Below are 17,382 nucleotides of genomic sequence, written 5' to 3' on the forward strand. Positions count from 1 at the left end.
TGATGCTTAGAAAACTGGATATTCACATGTAAAAGAATGAAATTAAACTCCTATTTTATAACACTCACAAAAATTAAGTTGAAATGGATGAAAAGCTTAAATGTAATACTTCAAACCATAAAACTCCTATGAGAAAAAACGGGGAAAAACCTCCTTGACATCAATCTTCACAATGATTTTTTGAGTCTGACACCAAAAGCACCATCAACAAAAGCAAAAATAAACCAGTGGGACCACATCAACTAAAATGTTTCTGCACAGCAAAGGAAACAATCAACAAAATGAAAAGGCAACCTATGGAAGGGGTGAAAATATTTGCAAACTGTGTATCTGATAAGGAGTTAATAGCTGAAGTAAATAAGGAACTCATACAACCCAATGGCGATAAATAAATAAATAATCTGATTTAAACATGGGCAAAAGACCTGAAGAGACATTTTTTTCTGAAGGAGAACAGGAAAAATGCAAAGTGCTCAATTTCATTAATCATCCAGGAAATACAATTCCGAACCACAACGAGATATCACCTCACTACTATTGTAATGGCTATAATCAAAGACAAAAGATACGTGTTGATGAGGACACAGAGAAAAGGGAAACCCTGTGTACAGCTGGTGGGAATGTAAATTGGTACAGTCATTATGGAAAGCGGTATTGGAGGCTCCTCAAAAAACTAAAAAGAGAACTGACATACGATCCAGCCGTCCTACCCCTGGGAACATATCCAAAGGAATCAAAATCCATATTTTGAAGAGATATCTACACTTCCATGTTCATGGCAGCATTATTCATAATAGCCAAGATATAGAAGCAGCTGAAGTGTCTGTCACTGAACACATGGATAAAGAATATGTGGTATATATAAGCAAGGGAATATTATTCAGTCTTAAAAAAAAAAAAGGGAATTCTGCCATTTATGACAACATGGATGAACCAGGAGGGCATTAAGCTAGGTGACATAGGTCAAAGAAAGACAAATCCTTTATGGTATCACATATATGTGGAGTCTAAAAAAGAAAAAAAAAAAGTAAATTCAGAAACAGAGTAGAATGGTGGTTGCCAGAGGCTGTGGGGTGGGGGCTGATGCGGGTGATGTTCATCAAAAGATACAAACTTTTAGTTGTAAGATGAATAAGTTCTGAGAAACGAATGTACAGAATAGTGACTATAGTTAATAATACTGTATTGTATACTTAAAGTTTGCTGAGAGTAAGGATCTTAAGCATTCTCATATACAAAAAGGTAACTGAGAGGTGATATAGGTGTTAGATGTATTAATTAACTTGATTGTGGTGATCATTTTGCAATATATATGTACATCAAGTCATTGTGTTGTACACTTTAAATATATACTTATTACTTGGCAAAAAATAAACATTATGAAAGAAAATATGAGGAAGTAATTTAATGATTTTGATGTGGGTGTTTCTAAGGAACAAATTAACACAGAAAATGTATAGTTGTGACTGTACAGAAATTCTAAACTTCTACAAAGCAAAGACCATTAATAAACTATAAATTGACATCCTAGAAGAAATGTTATACATGTAATAGGCAAAAGGTTACTGTCTATAATATAAATTAAAATACCCTACAAATCAATTTTCAAATGGTCAAGAGATACAAATACACCAGTCATTTGAAAGATGTAAAACTTCCCTGGTAAAGACGGATAAAAGAAAATGAGCCCCCCGCTTCCCCCCACCTTTTTTTTTTTTTTTTTTTTTAACCTGTCAGAAAAAGTTCAGTTTGATAACACTGGTGCTCATGGAGATACAGAGAAATGGACACTCCCATCATAAGTTCTCAGGATTTATCAAATTATAAACATTTATAAATTATGGTTCAAAAGTCCCATTTCAAATATTCTAATACTAAATATTCTAAATATTAAAATAAGTATGCAAAGAAATATGTACAGAAATGTTCATTACTCTTAGCACTTGTTGTTATGACAAAAAGATAAATATAATCTTAACGCCCATTGATGAGGGACTAGCTAAGTACTTGGTAATCACTCATTTGAGGAACAATAAAATGTGGAGACCACTACAAAGTATGAGGAAGATCTAGGCAGATACCCAAGATAAGCTGTTAAATAAAAATAAAAAGTTACATAACAATAATATTGATTCTATTTTTTATAAAACTATTGTGTTTTTAGAAGTGTTTTCTAGAATGATACATATGAAGCCATTTGCCATCAGCACCAATGAGTAGTAGCTCTAAGGGAGGGAAACATTTCCTCTTTTCTTGAAATATTATTTCATCTGAATGTATTACTGTACACATGTATTATTTTTGTAATTTAAAAAACTCCTCTGCCCATACACACACACACAAGGCTGTCACTTTCAGGACTGTAATCAACTCCTTCCTTTGAGCTAAATATCTTCCAACCTTTGGTCCCCTCAAGTCTGTCCTCTTCCACACTGTACCCTCTCAAATAGTTGAAGACAGTCACAAAGTACTTCTCAATCCTCTATTATCCAATTAAATATCCCGGGTGCCATCATATATTCTTTATGTGAATAGTTCCCATGGCTCTAAAAACATTCTTTTTACTGCATCAAGGCATATTTCCCTGATCTCTATCTGACCAGAACAAAGTCTATTAAGATTTAAGACCCAGAACATGGGTCTATTAAGTGCCTCGATTTGAATTTCAACAAATAAGATTTAACCATTTCAAACATAGGGTTCTGTTTAGCTCTTCTAGCAACCATATGAAATGCTTTACTGAAAATACAAGCATGGGGTATGGAGCTCATGGAAACTCTCTGTACTAACTTCACAAATATTCCGTAAATCTAAAACTGTCCTAAAAATAAATTTCATTAAATACATCAAATTTAATGATACAGCTATAAGTATAAAATTTAATTTAAGATATTCTTCAGAAGGAAATTTTCTTCACAATCTACTTCTCATGTCTGGTAGCAATGTGTGATTTGAGTTATTTTACTCACATATGTTTAGCAATGTGTGATCTGAGTTATTTTACTCACATATGTTTATGCCATAATTCTAGTGACTTCACTAAAACCACCAAAAAAAAAAAAAAAAAGTGATACAGCAAATGGCTTTACAATAAATGGAGAATAAACTATTTCATGATTATGCAGAAAAACAAATAATTATGTTTTCTCTGAAAGTCAAAAAAAACCTGCCCAAATAAAACTTTAGCTTACTTCTGTTTATGGACTTTAAATTCTAGCTATATATTAAAGTTTAACTTGATTTAAACTTTAAATTAATTCAAATATAAGTATCTCCAAAACAAGTCCAAACACATAAAAGAAATCTCTAAGAATAATATATTCAGTCTTTTAAGAGAACATCTAAGATTGGTTCATGTCTTTCTTAATCAAAATGCTGGTTTAATATACATTCATTTAATATTACAGTAGTTATTTAGTAACTGAAGACAGTATGAGTTAAAAACAATTATAATTACCTTTGATAGGTGTTTGCAGATAAGACACATAAAATATCACGAGTAGCCTGTGAATAGAATAAATTAAACTTTTCTAAGGAATTATGTGACATTTAAAATGCTCCAATTCATTAATGTAAACACCCCCACAAGGAAAAAGTATCTTAATTGTTAAAGTCAGTCCTCAGAAACACTTTAATCCCATCTTTGCCCCAGGCAAATATTTTCTTGCCGTTCTAAGTTCCTCTGCTATTAAAAAAAAGAAAGGAGTGTTGGAGTAAATCTTTTTTAAAAAAATGTTTATTCATTTTTGAGAGAGAGAGGGAGAGTGCACAAGGGGATGGGTGGGGGAGTAGGGACAGGGAGGGCAGAGAGAGAGGGGGACAGAGGATCCAAAGTGGGCTCCTTACAGCAGAAGAGCCCAATGCAGGGTTCAAACTCATGAACCATGAGACCATGACCTGAGCCAAAGTCTGCCGCTTAACCGACTGAGCTCCCCAGGCACCCCGCTGTTGAGATAAATCTTTAAGGTCCATTTCAACATTAAAATTCTAAGCCCTTACATGTGGACAACTCTTTACTAGAGTTTAAGTTTGTATTTTACTGGGAGGGAGGTGGGCTGAAAGTGGGGAATTAGTTTCTATAAAGGAGGCTGCTTCTCCCATGTACTTTCAGAGATGATCTTAACCTTCCATGCAAAGTGGGAAACTCTCCCCCACCCCTACCACCTCCCTCCATACTCTGCAGTCCATACTCCTGCTTCACTGAAACTCCAGATTATTATAAAATTAGTTATGGCATATCTGCTTCCCTGATCTCAGCCACGAGTGAGCACTGGGAAGGCCAGTGAGCACCTCTGACAATGTACCACAAGATGCTGAGGGAGGGAGGAGAGCAGGAGGAGTGAAGGGGAAGGTGGGGGCTAAATTGGGCCAAGGAGGCTTTAGCTACAATCCTATGCAACTTAAACAGTAAGATAAAAACCTTATGGGGAACTTAAAATTTTAAACTGTGAAGGATATGCACTTTACAACTTAGAAATAAACAATGAAAAAAAATAGAGTGAAATTTGAACTCTAATTTAAAATTAAATCTAAGTTTAGAATCTTTAACTTCTCTCATTTGTTCAAGAGCATTTTTTATGGATGAATGTTTCAAGTGACATACATGAGATTCTAGTCACTTAGGCAAGCACGAAGCCTATTTGGTGGTATAGTTGATAGAATATATGTACTTAGGGGAGTTTAAGATTCTGTAGTGTCACAGAAAAATCATACTATATATGCCTTCTTTCTTTCTTCCCAGAAGCGACTTCACACAAGTGAAAATGTAAATTTAGATCAGAAATATCCTTGAGGTGAAAAAGAAACCACAATGGGACAAATAAAGATGAGGGGTTTACCATCTGCAGGGATGGGTGTGTGTGTGTGTGTGTGTGTGTGTGTGTGTGTGTGTGTGTGTGTGAGAGAGAGAGAGAGAGAGAGAGAGAGAGAGAGAGAACATGTTAATGCACATACATGATTTGAGCTGTGGTGTGTCTGGGGGCGAGTACTATGTTTATGAGTCTTGGATCTTAATTTTAAAAAATAGTAATAGTAGATATAGCTCTCATCTTCTCCGATGCCAGCTATCTCCTCACTGAAGAGTTAATTCCTGCATTACCCCTTTAAGTGTAGCCTTGGAAGAATACCACCGTTTGCCATGATGGAATGGAAACAGGCTAGTGGAGAGCTAGGTAGAGCCCAGGGGACACTGCTCTAGTTTACCCATTCCTTCTCATTACCTCTATCCTCTTTCCAAGTGGTCCCTAGGGAACTGGGTCAAGGGAGAAACAACAGAGATCAAGGTAGAGACAGAGGCTTCTCATAAATTGTTCACATTTTACATGAAAACACAGGAATGAGAAAATGTAGGAATTGCAACCACACATACAAGGTATGCACCGTGACTTTACACATAGAAAACTAGTTGGATCAGGGCCACCCCTGGTATGGTGGCAGAGAGATGCTCCTGCTATCTACTTAAAAGTCTATGATAAATACATACTTGAAAGGGCGGGCCTATGCTGGCCGACTCCATCTTGTTCTGTGTCCTTCACCTTGACCACACCTCCTCCCCTTGAGTAACCCCCCCCTCACCTGCCTAACAGGACTCGGACCCTTCCCCAGCCAATTGGCTGAAGCCATAGCCATTACCTCACTAACTGCCCCTAGGCCCCAATAAAACCTTTGTCCTTTTGAAACTCTCTCTCTCTCCGGTATCTCACTGCTGCGTCGGTGCAGGTAGGGGATTGAGCTCGAGCTAGCTCGAATAAAGGCTCTTTTGCTTTTACATCGGACTTGGCTCCCTGGTGGTCTTTTGGGATCACGAATTCCGGGCATAACAATACTGACTTAAGACGACTTGTAAACAAGTATCATAAAGATGGTTCAAAATTGCAAAAAACTAAGACCCAGGTTCTTTAGGCTTTCAGATATACCACTTCAAGACCAAGAAAATCTGTCACAGGTATTTTAGAATATTATTTCTTCTATCATTAATAATGTTTTCTTTTGTTGGGAAAACAGTGAACACACAATGACTTTTTAAAGAATGTGTGTAGAATTTCTCCTGTGAAGGTCTTAAAGCGGATTAAGACTTCCTTGAATCTGCTTTATATTTAAAAGCTACCAAACTGTCATCTTCCTTTCACAGCACCTATAACAATTGTAATTCTTTAGTTATTGTGTGATTATTTGCTTAATGCCCCACCCTGCACCCACACCCACCAAGAATGTAAGTTCCAAGATAGAAGCAGGCCTGTTTTATTTGTTCCAGTGGACTGACAATGTGAATATAGTTCATGGTACATAGTAGGTAACTGACAAATTTCTTTTGAAAGAATAAATAAGAATATCTTTTCTAATGAGGCTTTCTAAAACACATATAATACTAGATAAAGATCTGAGTAAGAAATCTGTTTTATGGGGGAAGGGTTCATCCTAAAAATAAGATGGAATTCTGATAAGATGGAATTCTGAACTACAATTCTATTATAGCCCTTATCTTGAACCCAAAAGCAAATGATAACAAATTTTTAAATATACCTTTTTAAAGATAAAATAAGTAATCAACATAACAACTGGAAGCAATAATGTCTTTGTGTATCTCAATGGAGTCTGAAATAAAGCAAATTGTTCAAAAGTCATTTATTAAATTTTATATTAAGTGAGTAAAAACTTATGTCACAATGAAATTTCATAAAGGTAAAAATGTTTTTGCCATTAATATTATGTATATTTATCAACCTTCATCTTCTAATACAAGAATGAAAATTATAAAAAGTTATACAAATGCACCAAAGGTTTTAACGGTAAAAACTATTAAAACAAAAATTAGCTATATATTATTTTTCCCCTTCTTTTGGGTTTTATCTTACCTTTATTTATATATTAATTTTTAAATTTTGTGTTTACTGATCCCCAGGCCCTATATTATCATTTCTTGGGTTGCAAAATTCCAATATTTTCACTGGTGAAACTAGAGGAAGAAAGTCATCCTACTTACTTACTGTAAATATGAATAAGTACTGAAATGACAGCAGCTAAATAATTCTCATGACCCATTAATGTGGTCAGAGTGATTTACCATGTCACTAAATTAAATACTTTCTTGAAGGCAGAAGCCAAGCCATTTTCCTCTTTGCAGCCAACAGCCTCACAGATAATTAGTGCTAATAGTTTTTGAGTAAATGTATGACTGGTTGGATAGATAAGAGAATAATGTATGATTAATAGTATATCTTTCTCGGCACCATTTTGTTAAAGATTTTTATAATATTTGATGTATTAAATGAAACATAACTAAAGTTTTTAAAAACCAAAACAAGAACTTAGATTTATTTTTCGTGAGTAGTCCCATACTTCTAAGTGACATACACTATTAAAAGTAATTGAACTGTACTAATAGTAATTTACTGTGGATCAAATAGTATGGTAGGCACTCTTCCTGGATTATCTCATTCAACCATCATCAAGAACTCTTTAAGATAGGGGTCACTGTTTACTCATTTTACACATAAAAAAAAACAGGTAAGGAATGCTTAGGATTAGTAAAAATTATAGTAAAAAATGATAAAGTTGGTTGTCTCTGAATAAAAAATTTGAGTTTCAGACTAAAAGGAAAACTTAAGAGCAGAAGACCATCATACCTGTAGAGAAGGAAAAAAACCAAAAACAAAAAAAAAAAAACCGTTCATACCGCTTTTTCCATGAAGTCAAATTCAGGAGCACAGGTGTAAATTAAGGTATCAAAATCTGTATACCTTAAGATTCTGGCTGCTATAAGGTCACTCAGGCGAATCTGGGAAGAAAATAAAGTAAAAGAAATTAAAATTACACTAATAATTATGGTCAATAATAACTGATTTGTTGTAATATTAACAAAGTCTACAGAGCAGATAAATCCAAGGTACATGGACGGCCCTCAAAGAAAACAAACAAAAAATTCAGTGAACAATACATTATTATATACTGAATTATGAAGAAAACTGAAAACAAAGAGAAATATCAAAAGAATGAAAAGCAGAAAGAGGTCAGAAAAAATAAGCAGACATGATAATATAAAGAGTGAGTTAAGATCAACAATCGCTGGGCAGAAACCACCATGTAGTTAATCATGAGATTTTATAATCATTTCTCAAGAAGAAAACAATCTCACATTAACCCTTTTTACCACACAGTGAAAAACATGAATAAATTTCCTATGTGTTGTCATTTTCACAAAGTTTCATACACTGATTACAATTTTTGGTGTTTCTTGAATTTTTCAGGCATACAGTCAAGCCATTAAATATAACAGCTATTGATCATAAGAATTATAACAACTACACACACGACTTTGATTTAGTTACTTGATCTCCAAGGCCTTTGAAATAAACATCACCAACCAAACTCAATGTAGAACTCTTATTTTCAGTTATTTATTACCCACTGTCAGTGAGACAATTGTTTTTCCACTGCATTCTCAGAAGGCCAGAAAAGAAAATATTTGGTATGTAAACCTTAATTCAAATTATTTTACAGAAATGAAATTATTTTATATCAAGTGTAATAATTATCTGTGGTTTTCATTTATTTACGATTCCCCTTATCTACCAGTAGCAAGGATAATTTAGAATTGACTTCATTTTTCTAATTTTGACTGGGCCTGATGACTAATAATAATTTAACTAAACCACTTTCATTGCAAGTCTTTCTCACAAGTGTCACACACACGAAGCAACTTAAGAGTACCGGGGGTGGGGTGGGGGGGGTGGGGATAGGTGTGTGTGTGTAAGATTTGTAATGAGTTGGGTGACAACGTGGAGGAAGGCAGAAAAGAAACCCATAGACCGACTTAACAAATAGATGACTTAGGAGGCCTCAATAAAGTTCACCATAAAATGTTTAGCCCTACAGAATAAAAAGGAAAAGAAAAAAGGAGTATATCAGACATACCAGAGAACAGCAGCAACAAATAAACCTAATAAATCACCATACAGAGCTACCAATAAATGGCAGATAAATCCATATACTTTGAAATTTTATTTAACTTGAACATGTATGCTAGCTCAATTCTACTGGAGAGTGATAGCACTTGACCTTTTAGAGACTAAGGACCATAATCTGTTGTTAAAGATGAAGAAATTTCAGCATTAGACAGGGTTCTAATTGGATAGTATGAGATGAAGTACATTTCAGAGTAGGTTACTGTGTGATTTGCTCATGTATGCTCATATCCAAACAGAAAGTAAGAATCAAAAGTAAGTTTCTGCATTGTTTTCTGTCCCTTAAACTGATTAGCTAAGTAGGGACTTAAGCTTTGACAAGGGCTATTATGTAAGACACTGGCTTTAAAACAAACACACACCACACGTGAGGGATAGGTCCATATATTTTCTAGAAGATGAAAAGATAGAGGATTTTTAACATTTACCACTTTCCTTTATGTAACAAGAAAAGCTTTAACAATATCAAGTCATATCTTAATTTTACTCTATTAATTATACATAAATAAAACTACATTAAGATTTTGACTATTATATTTCAAAGCTGAGTACAGACTGCTCATATGTTAACATTTTCAATAAATGAGTAACTTATTTAAATACATGAGGTTATTTGCTTAAGAGTTTATTTTATTTTTTAAGTAATCTCCATACGCAACATGGGGCTTGAACCCACAACCCCAACATCAAGAGTCACACGCTCTACTGACTGGCTAGCCAGGTGCCCCAATTCGTATTCTAACTGAAATAAAAAAACACATAACTACTTAAGATATTATTCTTTTTTTTTTCTGGATGGCTAGGTTAGCATTCATTGATACAGTTTTTTCTTAGTGGGTTGAAAAGATCACTTAACTGTAGGGTTTTATTACTGAGTCTGCCAATAACTAACTCCAGGACCTTGAAAAGGCACTTACTCTCTATAAACTAAAGAGGTAAAAATAGATGGTTTTAAAGTTTTCATCCAGCTACATATTTATAGGAATTTTTATGCTTTAACTAGAAAGTACTTACATGATCTGAAACACCTAACATTTTAGATGTCAGAAATTTCAAAATAATTGTTCCACACAACCAGGCAAAGGCTTGAATCAGCTAGAAAGTAAGTGAAAGAAAGAAAGAGACAGAAGTCAGACACTAAAAATCGTAAGTTACCCAGCTACAAAATTCAATCATATCAACAAGTGGTATGGGAAATTTAAATCATGGTATGGAAAACTATATTAGTGATGTGGTCTAAAAAAAGGTTGCTCCTTTAGAAAATTTTGTTTAAAGGCAAAGAATTGAAACAGATGACATTGGTATAAACTACATAACAACACTAGAGTTCTACAAATTCTAAAAGAATTTTTTTCAAGTTATTTATTTTCAATTTCTGTGAAGAAAGGAGTTATATGTTTGGTTCCAAATATTATTTCCTAGCAGAAAAGTCCTTTTTTTCAAAAATAGGATTAAATTATAAAATATTCTTCTACCACTCTTTTGGAAATAGAATTATATGAGTCCTTCCTCAAGAAAGGAAAATTTCAAAACTTAAGCTTTCATTTTAAAGAGAGAAATAGAAACTAAAACTCACGTGGGGGTTTCTGTTGTTTTGTTTATTTTTTGGCTAACCTTGATTAGAAAAAGCACAGATGTGGACTTTTAGGTAGCCTGAGGAAAATTATAGCAGACTAAATCCAAATCTCTCCACACTCATCCAACAAGTAGGACAATGCAATCACAAATACAAAAAACAGGTAACAGTACAAACTTCAAATTACCTGTAAATAGAAAGAAACAACATATACAGCAAACTTAAGCCTCAAGTTCCTGATCTAAGCCTTTGCAGAGAATGAGGGGAGTCTCAAAATCATGCAGAAGAGGAGAGAGGGAGGTGAGGAGTCCTAAAATGAACTGAAATAACCAGAGGGAGAGAAAGTCCACCTTACATGTGAGAAGAGCCAGGAGACTGGAGAATGAGCTACACAGCGGGGACTTAAAGGGCTCAGTATAAGAAGAACTGACCTCAGAAAGGCATTACTTCTGGAAAGAGAGGAAGGGAAAAGAAAGAGAGAAACCCTCTGAAGAATGTGTGGATAAGGAAATAAGGAAGAAAGGAAAATCAAGTATCCAGAAAAAAAATGAGGACCAAACAAAAGACAATCACTACTGTCACTGAAAGATGAAGGAAGTTAATAATTGATAAAACCAAATTTTGTTACATTGACAAAAGGCTGCACCTGGATTAGAAAATATCTGCTCTGAACACAAACTAATGAGATGAAAGATGTCTATATGATCTATAATAGAGCTTCTATAAGAAGGTAACAAAACTGAGAGTCAAACATTTCAGCTGCTGATATCCATTCAAATGAATGATAAAAATCTTACAAAGCAGAAAAAACTACAATGCAGAATTAAAAGCTGAATTAAGTAAGCTCAAATAAGCATTCAGAGACATAATTTTTTTTTGAAACTAAGAACATAAATGGACAAAACCAGAAAAAAATTGAGAGTACTTATTAAATATAGAAAAAGAAATGGAAGAAAAGAGGGAAACCATTGAAAAATGAAGACAATCTCAAGGTAACTAAAGGAGCAGAGATTTAAATAAAAATCCAAAAAAAGCACTGAAGACAGTAAAAAAAAAAAAAAAACCCACAAAAGAATAAAAATGAGATTAAACAAGGAAATAAAAGAATCATAGAAAGTAGTAGAAACAGAAGACAGGCAACATGTTTGTAATTGGAGTCCCTGAAAAAGAAAAACTGAGCAATGAATTCACACTAGTATTCAAACTACAATCCAAGAAAACTTCCTAGAAATAAAAGACCTGGACTTACATGTGGAAAGGACCCACCAGGAATTGGGAAAATTGACCAGTATGGTAAACTACCTCGAGACATAGCCTAGTAAAACTTAAAAATGAAGAAAAGTCCGTAACACTTCTCAGCACATAACTTAGAAGGGCAAGAAAATTTGGCTTGCATCATGCATATTAAAAGAAACATAAAAGCAATAAAACAGTGTAGAAGCATTTTCAAGACACTCAAGAAAGTGGGAACCAAGAACTTTATATCTAGTCCATCTGTCATTCAGGTATAAAGATTACAGAAAAACAGTTTCAAGTATGCAATAATTGAGGGAACAACTTTCCTGAATATAGAAAGTTAAAAATGAAAGAGAAACGTGTAATGAAATATGTAGAGAAATTGTAAATACAAAAAAATAATGTAACATTTACAACATAAATAAAAATCTTCAAATTCTTACAAAGCGATATTTGACCTGTGCTATACAAAGATGTACTGAAACAGATTCAAAAACATGACAATGAAACAGCGGCAAAAATGTACCAAAGCTAATAGGAAACTAAAGCTTATAATCCTATCATCACTAAGTTTCACACCAAAAAACATTAGATATAGAAATTATTTTGACACTAAAAGACACAATTCATGACGAAAATATAATTAAGTATGAATATCCATGTATTGCAACCATCTTTATAAAACAGAAGTTACTGGATCTTCAAGGAGAAACAGAAACACGCTAATATTAAAAGACTTAAATACACTTTTTCAATACAAGAGAGGTCAGTGGGCAAATAATAAAGATATAAAAGACCAAAACATTTAAAAATAAATTTCGTGGATAAATTTATTAAAATATGTCTTGCTAATAAATGATACACCTTCATCAAGCACACATAAAATATTCACAAAAAAATGATCATCCATTAGGTTAGAGAGAAAGCATCCAGTGGGTCCACAAACTAAAAATGTAATCTTCTATCATCGTGATGTAATAAAACTAGAAATTAATAACAAAGAAGAAAAAAAGGTCCTTCCCTCCTGGAAATTAACAAACTTACTATTAAAACAGGTCTTAAGTGAAAGAGAAACAAAAAATTTTTTTTTCAAATATGATAATGAAAACTACGTATTAGGAATGAAGAAAGTCATGTAAAACAATGATCAGAAGAAAATCCATGGCCTCAAAAACTCATATCAATAAAAATGAGAGAAAAAATAAATTAATTAAAATTTGATTCAAACATCTAGCTAAATAATAAGCCAAGAGGAAACACATGAAAAGAAAAACACAAGAATAGTATATTACATTTACTCCTTTATGTATCCATTTTCTTTTTCTTTTTTTTTTTTTTTTTTAATTTCTTCCTGATGTTCTAAGATTCTTTCTGGTCATTTAGTTTCTGCCTCAAGAACTTCCATTTACTATTCTTTAAGGGTTGCTCTGCTAGCAACAAATTCTCTTAGTTTTCCTTCATCTGAGAATGTCTTTTATTTCCCCTACACTCCTAAAAGACACTATCCCTGGACATTTAATTTGCAGTTGACAATTCTTTCAGCATTTGACAAATGTTATGCCATCTCCTTCTGGCCCCATAGTTTCAGGCTAATGTAATCTAAATCAGTTTTGCCCTATAGGCAACATGTCATCTCTCTCTGCCTGCTTTTCAGATTTTTTGTCTTTAGTTTTCAGAAATTTAATTATGATGTGTCTTGGCATGGATATTGTTGGGCTTATCCTACTCGGGATTCACTCCATTTCTTGACTCTGTAGATTTATGTCTTTTACCAAATTTGGAAAGTCTTCAGCCATTACATATTCAAAATTTTTCAGCCCCACTCTCTTTTACCTCTCCTTGTGGAATTTCAATGGTACAAATATTAGATGTATGTATGCATATGTATCTATATCAGTCTAGAAGTATGGGTCTAGAAGCAAGGAAACAGTGTAGCAATGAGAACACTCAGCATTCAGACCTTGGCTTCTAAATACCGTATGGAGTAAGATATGCAATATAATCTTTATTCCACAGGTATGAAAGAATTACTTGGAATAGTAAAATGCCAAGTTTTTTTGGGAGGAAGGGGGTTGCAAGAAAAAGTGTTAGTTCACAAAATATCTTTGCTTTTCCTTTTTGCCTTTTATGGGGAAAAAGCCATAAAAGGCCAGAATTATCCTTTGTATTGTTTAGATAACTAAAATTTATTTCTCCCCTTTGCAAAAGACTGACATCAATTCTGTCAGCTTTAAAAAAATAAATGTTTTGAACATTAATTATATCTCAACTTTTTTCTCCTTAGATGTTTGTTTCTTTGAATTCTTGACTTGAAAGCTTAATTTTTACTCTTTTCAGTCTAAAACTGAAAAGAAGAGAATAAATATCAGTACAGCTTTGGCAGAATTTCCTAAATGTCCATGGATGCTATTCTGTTTGTTGCCATTTTTCAACAGTTTGTAATAGAAATTTTGACTTTGAGTTCAGTTATTAAACGAAGATCTTTGAATTTTCCATCAATTTCCTGGCTTCATCTTGGAAAAAACTGCTAATTTTTGTGAACTAAAAAAATCATATATTAGAAGAGTCATATCATCCACTAATTCAAGTGCACAAGTATTTCTATATTTTCACCATTGGAGAAAGCCTCCAGTAGCGAGTAACTGGCAACTCAATACACTTTGTCCTTTTGCATTCTGAGTAGAAATCTACCTTATCTTACCATAACTTCTCCAGCTTTCCCCTATTAATATATCATATGTAATCACATAGTTCTTCAATATGGCAGGTTTTACTTTTTCATAGATGTACATCTACATCAAAGATCAAGAGATAAAAAAGGAGTGTCACCTGTCCAATATTACGAGAATTAGTAATTGTAGTGTCTACCTAACAGCATACTGAGTTTACTTGGAAACAAAACACACAAACATAGAATTAACGTGGGCCATCCATTTGCATGTGTGGGAAGAAGTCAAAAGAAGATTAGGTGGTGTCTGAGTTGATATAAGAAGGGGCTGGGAGACTGTAGGGAAAATGTGACAGGGACAAAAATAATAGTCTAACATGGGAAGCAGAAGAACAGATAGATGACAGACAGATGTAGAGAAAAGAAAAAGAGAAAGTGGGGGCAGGACTACAGGCTGAGTTGTTTTGAAGAGAAGGTTAGTAAATCTAAAGGGAGAAACTCAAGGCAAAAAAATTCTTTTAGAAAGCAAGGCAGTAAGGGTATATATAGCAGGGTGAAAAGTAAAGGAAGAGAGGCGTGAGAGTGGTACTGAAATACATGAACTCGTTTCTGATAATGACTTGTAGATGTCACTAAGGACTATTTCTTGCCCCATATTAGTAGGTATTTATAAGATTTATTGACTATAAGTCATTCGAGTCTTAAAGTATACTGTCTGTATTCAGTTACAGAAATAAAAAGTTTGAAGAAATGGTTAAAAATGTTGAATCTTACCCAAAAGTTGAGTTCAGACACTCCCAATCTTTGAATTTGATTTCTCTTTAGAATTATCACCTGAAATGCACATGATATAAAATTAAACAATTAAATAAAATTGACATTTTATATGACTGATACATTTAAAAAATTACCCAGCCACCCCCTTCCATCTTGGCTATCACCAGTCATTTTCCTTCTTAATTGTTGATTTTTCAAAATTTGGACATGGCAAATTTCCTTTTAGTGACAGCTCAATGCTTTATGTACCAGCAAGTTGCTTCTAGAATCAAGTTAATTCCTCACTGAATTAGCTGTGATGCCTTGTGCAGGTTACTCCTCTGAGGGTGTGGGTTGTTTGTGGGAGGTGTGTCCATGCAAGGATATATGTTAAGTCGCCCAGCAAAATTAGTGGTCTAAAATAACACTAAAAGCCTTCCTCCCCAAATTCCTAAATAAAATGTTTTTAAATTTTTAAAAAATGGCTAACTGGGCGCGCCTGGGTGGCTCAGTCATTTAAGCGTCTGACTTTGGCTCAGGTCATGATCTCACGGTTTGTGAGTGTGAGCCTCGCATTAGGCTGTCTGCTGTCAGCACAGAGCCTGATTAGGATCCTCTGTCCTCTCTCTCTCTCTCCTTCTCCCCCATTTGCATGCTCTCTCTCACTCTTTCTCTCTCAAATAAACAAACAGTTAAGAGGTACCTGGGGGTGGGAAGCACACAGCTGTGGAAAAACAGATGCTGTTAGAACTGGAAATTTATTTAGATGAAGGGGACTGGGGAGAAGTGCTCTAGAGTGACTGTGGGTGCTGGACACCAGGCATTGTGCCGTGTGGGTTGAATATTGTAGTGGGATGAAATAAAAATAAAAACAAAATATTAAAAACATACCTAACTGAACTTATAAGAAAGAAAATGAATTTTCCAGATGCCAGAGAATGCAGATGACTTTAAAAAACAAACATGTAGGAGAAAACTTAGGGTAGTCTTCAAGAAGGACTGCAGAATAAAGTTGCAACTATGAGCTTACATCAAAAGCAGAAAAGGGCCTGGGGCTATGGAAGGTAAGAAATTGGACTTGAGACATGAATAAAGCTGGGTCCTCAAAAATCATACCCTTGAGTGCTATCAACTAAATGTTTATGTCCCCCACCAAATGTATGTGCTAAAACTCTAATCCTCACTCTGAGGTAACAGATGAAACCTTTGGGAGGTAATTAGACCATGATGGCAGAGCCCTCATGAATGGGACTAGTGCTTTTTTTTTTTTTTAATTTTTTTACATTTATTTATTTATTTATTTATTTTTAATTTTTTTTAACGTTTATTTTTGAGAGAGAGAGAGAGCATGAACGGGGGAGGGTCAGAGAGAGAGGGAGACACAGAATCTGAAACAGGCTCCAGGCTCTGAGCGGTCAGCACAGAGCCTGACGTGGGGCTCGAACTCACGGACCGCGAGATCATGACCTGAGCCGAAATCGGACACTTAACCGACTGAGCCACCCAGGCGCCCCTACACTTATTTATTTTTGATAAACAGAGTGAGACAAAGTGTGAGCAGGGGAGGGGCAGAGAGAGAGGGAGACACAGAATCCGAAGCAGGCTCCAGGCTCCGAGCAAACGGTCAGCAAAGAGCCCGATGTGGGGCTTGAACCCACAAACTGTGAGATCATGACCTGAGCCAAAGTCAGACGCTCAACCAACTGAGCCACCCAGGTGCCCCGGGACTAGTGCTTTTATAAGAAGAGACATGGGAGAGATGTCTGTCTCTTGACCATGTGAGAATATAGTGAAGGCATCTGTCTGTAAATCAAGAAGAGAGCCCTCACCAAGAAACAAATTGGCTGGTATCTTGATCTTGGACTTCCTAGCCTCTAGAACTGTGAAAAATAAATTTCTGTCTATAGTATTTTTACTATAGCAACCCAAACTGACAAAGATACTCAAGGACTAGGAATACTCCTCCTGCCATTGCTACAAGCTCACAAGGTATTTGAGTTTGGGGTGGGAAGAAAAAGCTTCCTATAAGAAACCGAAATCTTAGGCCTGTGTGTTACTTAGATTTGGAGTAGAATTTTGTAGCATCTAGTTAGCTCAAGGTGAGCCAGGATTCCTGAGATTCCAACAACAGAAAATATAAATGCACCAAATTACACACTGCAACCTGTTTGTAAGTGCAAAAT

The 17,382-nt window shown here is 34.6% G+C and overlaps 1 protein-coding gene across 2 annotated transcripts in view; it reads right to left on the minus strand.

Moving 5' to 3' along the window:
* DPY19L2 (dpy-19 like 2) overlaps positions 1–17,382 on the minus strand; it is a 95,014-nt gene that overhangs the window by 27,446 nt on the left and 50,186 nt on the right. For both annotated transcript variants that reach the window (XM_049641687.1, XM_049641689.1), the window contains 5 exons: positions 15,218–15,277; positions 9,978–10,058; positions 7,676–7,777; positions 6,523–6,594; positions 3,458–3,504 (listed from right to left, as the gene is read on the minus strand). In XM_049641687.1, coding sequence (XP_049497644.1) covers positions 3,458–3,504; positions 6,523–6,594; positions 7,676–7,777; positions 9,978–10,058; positions 15,218–15,277 — 362 coding nt within the window. The remainder of the gene's footprint in view (positions 1–3,457; positions 3,505–6,522; positions 6,595–7,675; positions 7,778–9,977; positions 10,059–15,217; positions 15,278–17,382) is intronic.

Source organism: Panthera uncia, chromosome A2, assembly GCF_023721935.1.
Source record: "Panthera uncia isolate 11264 chromosome A2, Puncia_PCG_1.0, whole genome shotgun sequence".
NCBI lineage: Eukaryota > Metazoa > Chordata > Mammalia > Carnivora > Felidae > Panthera > Panthera uncia.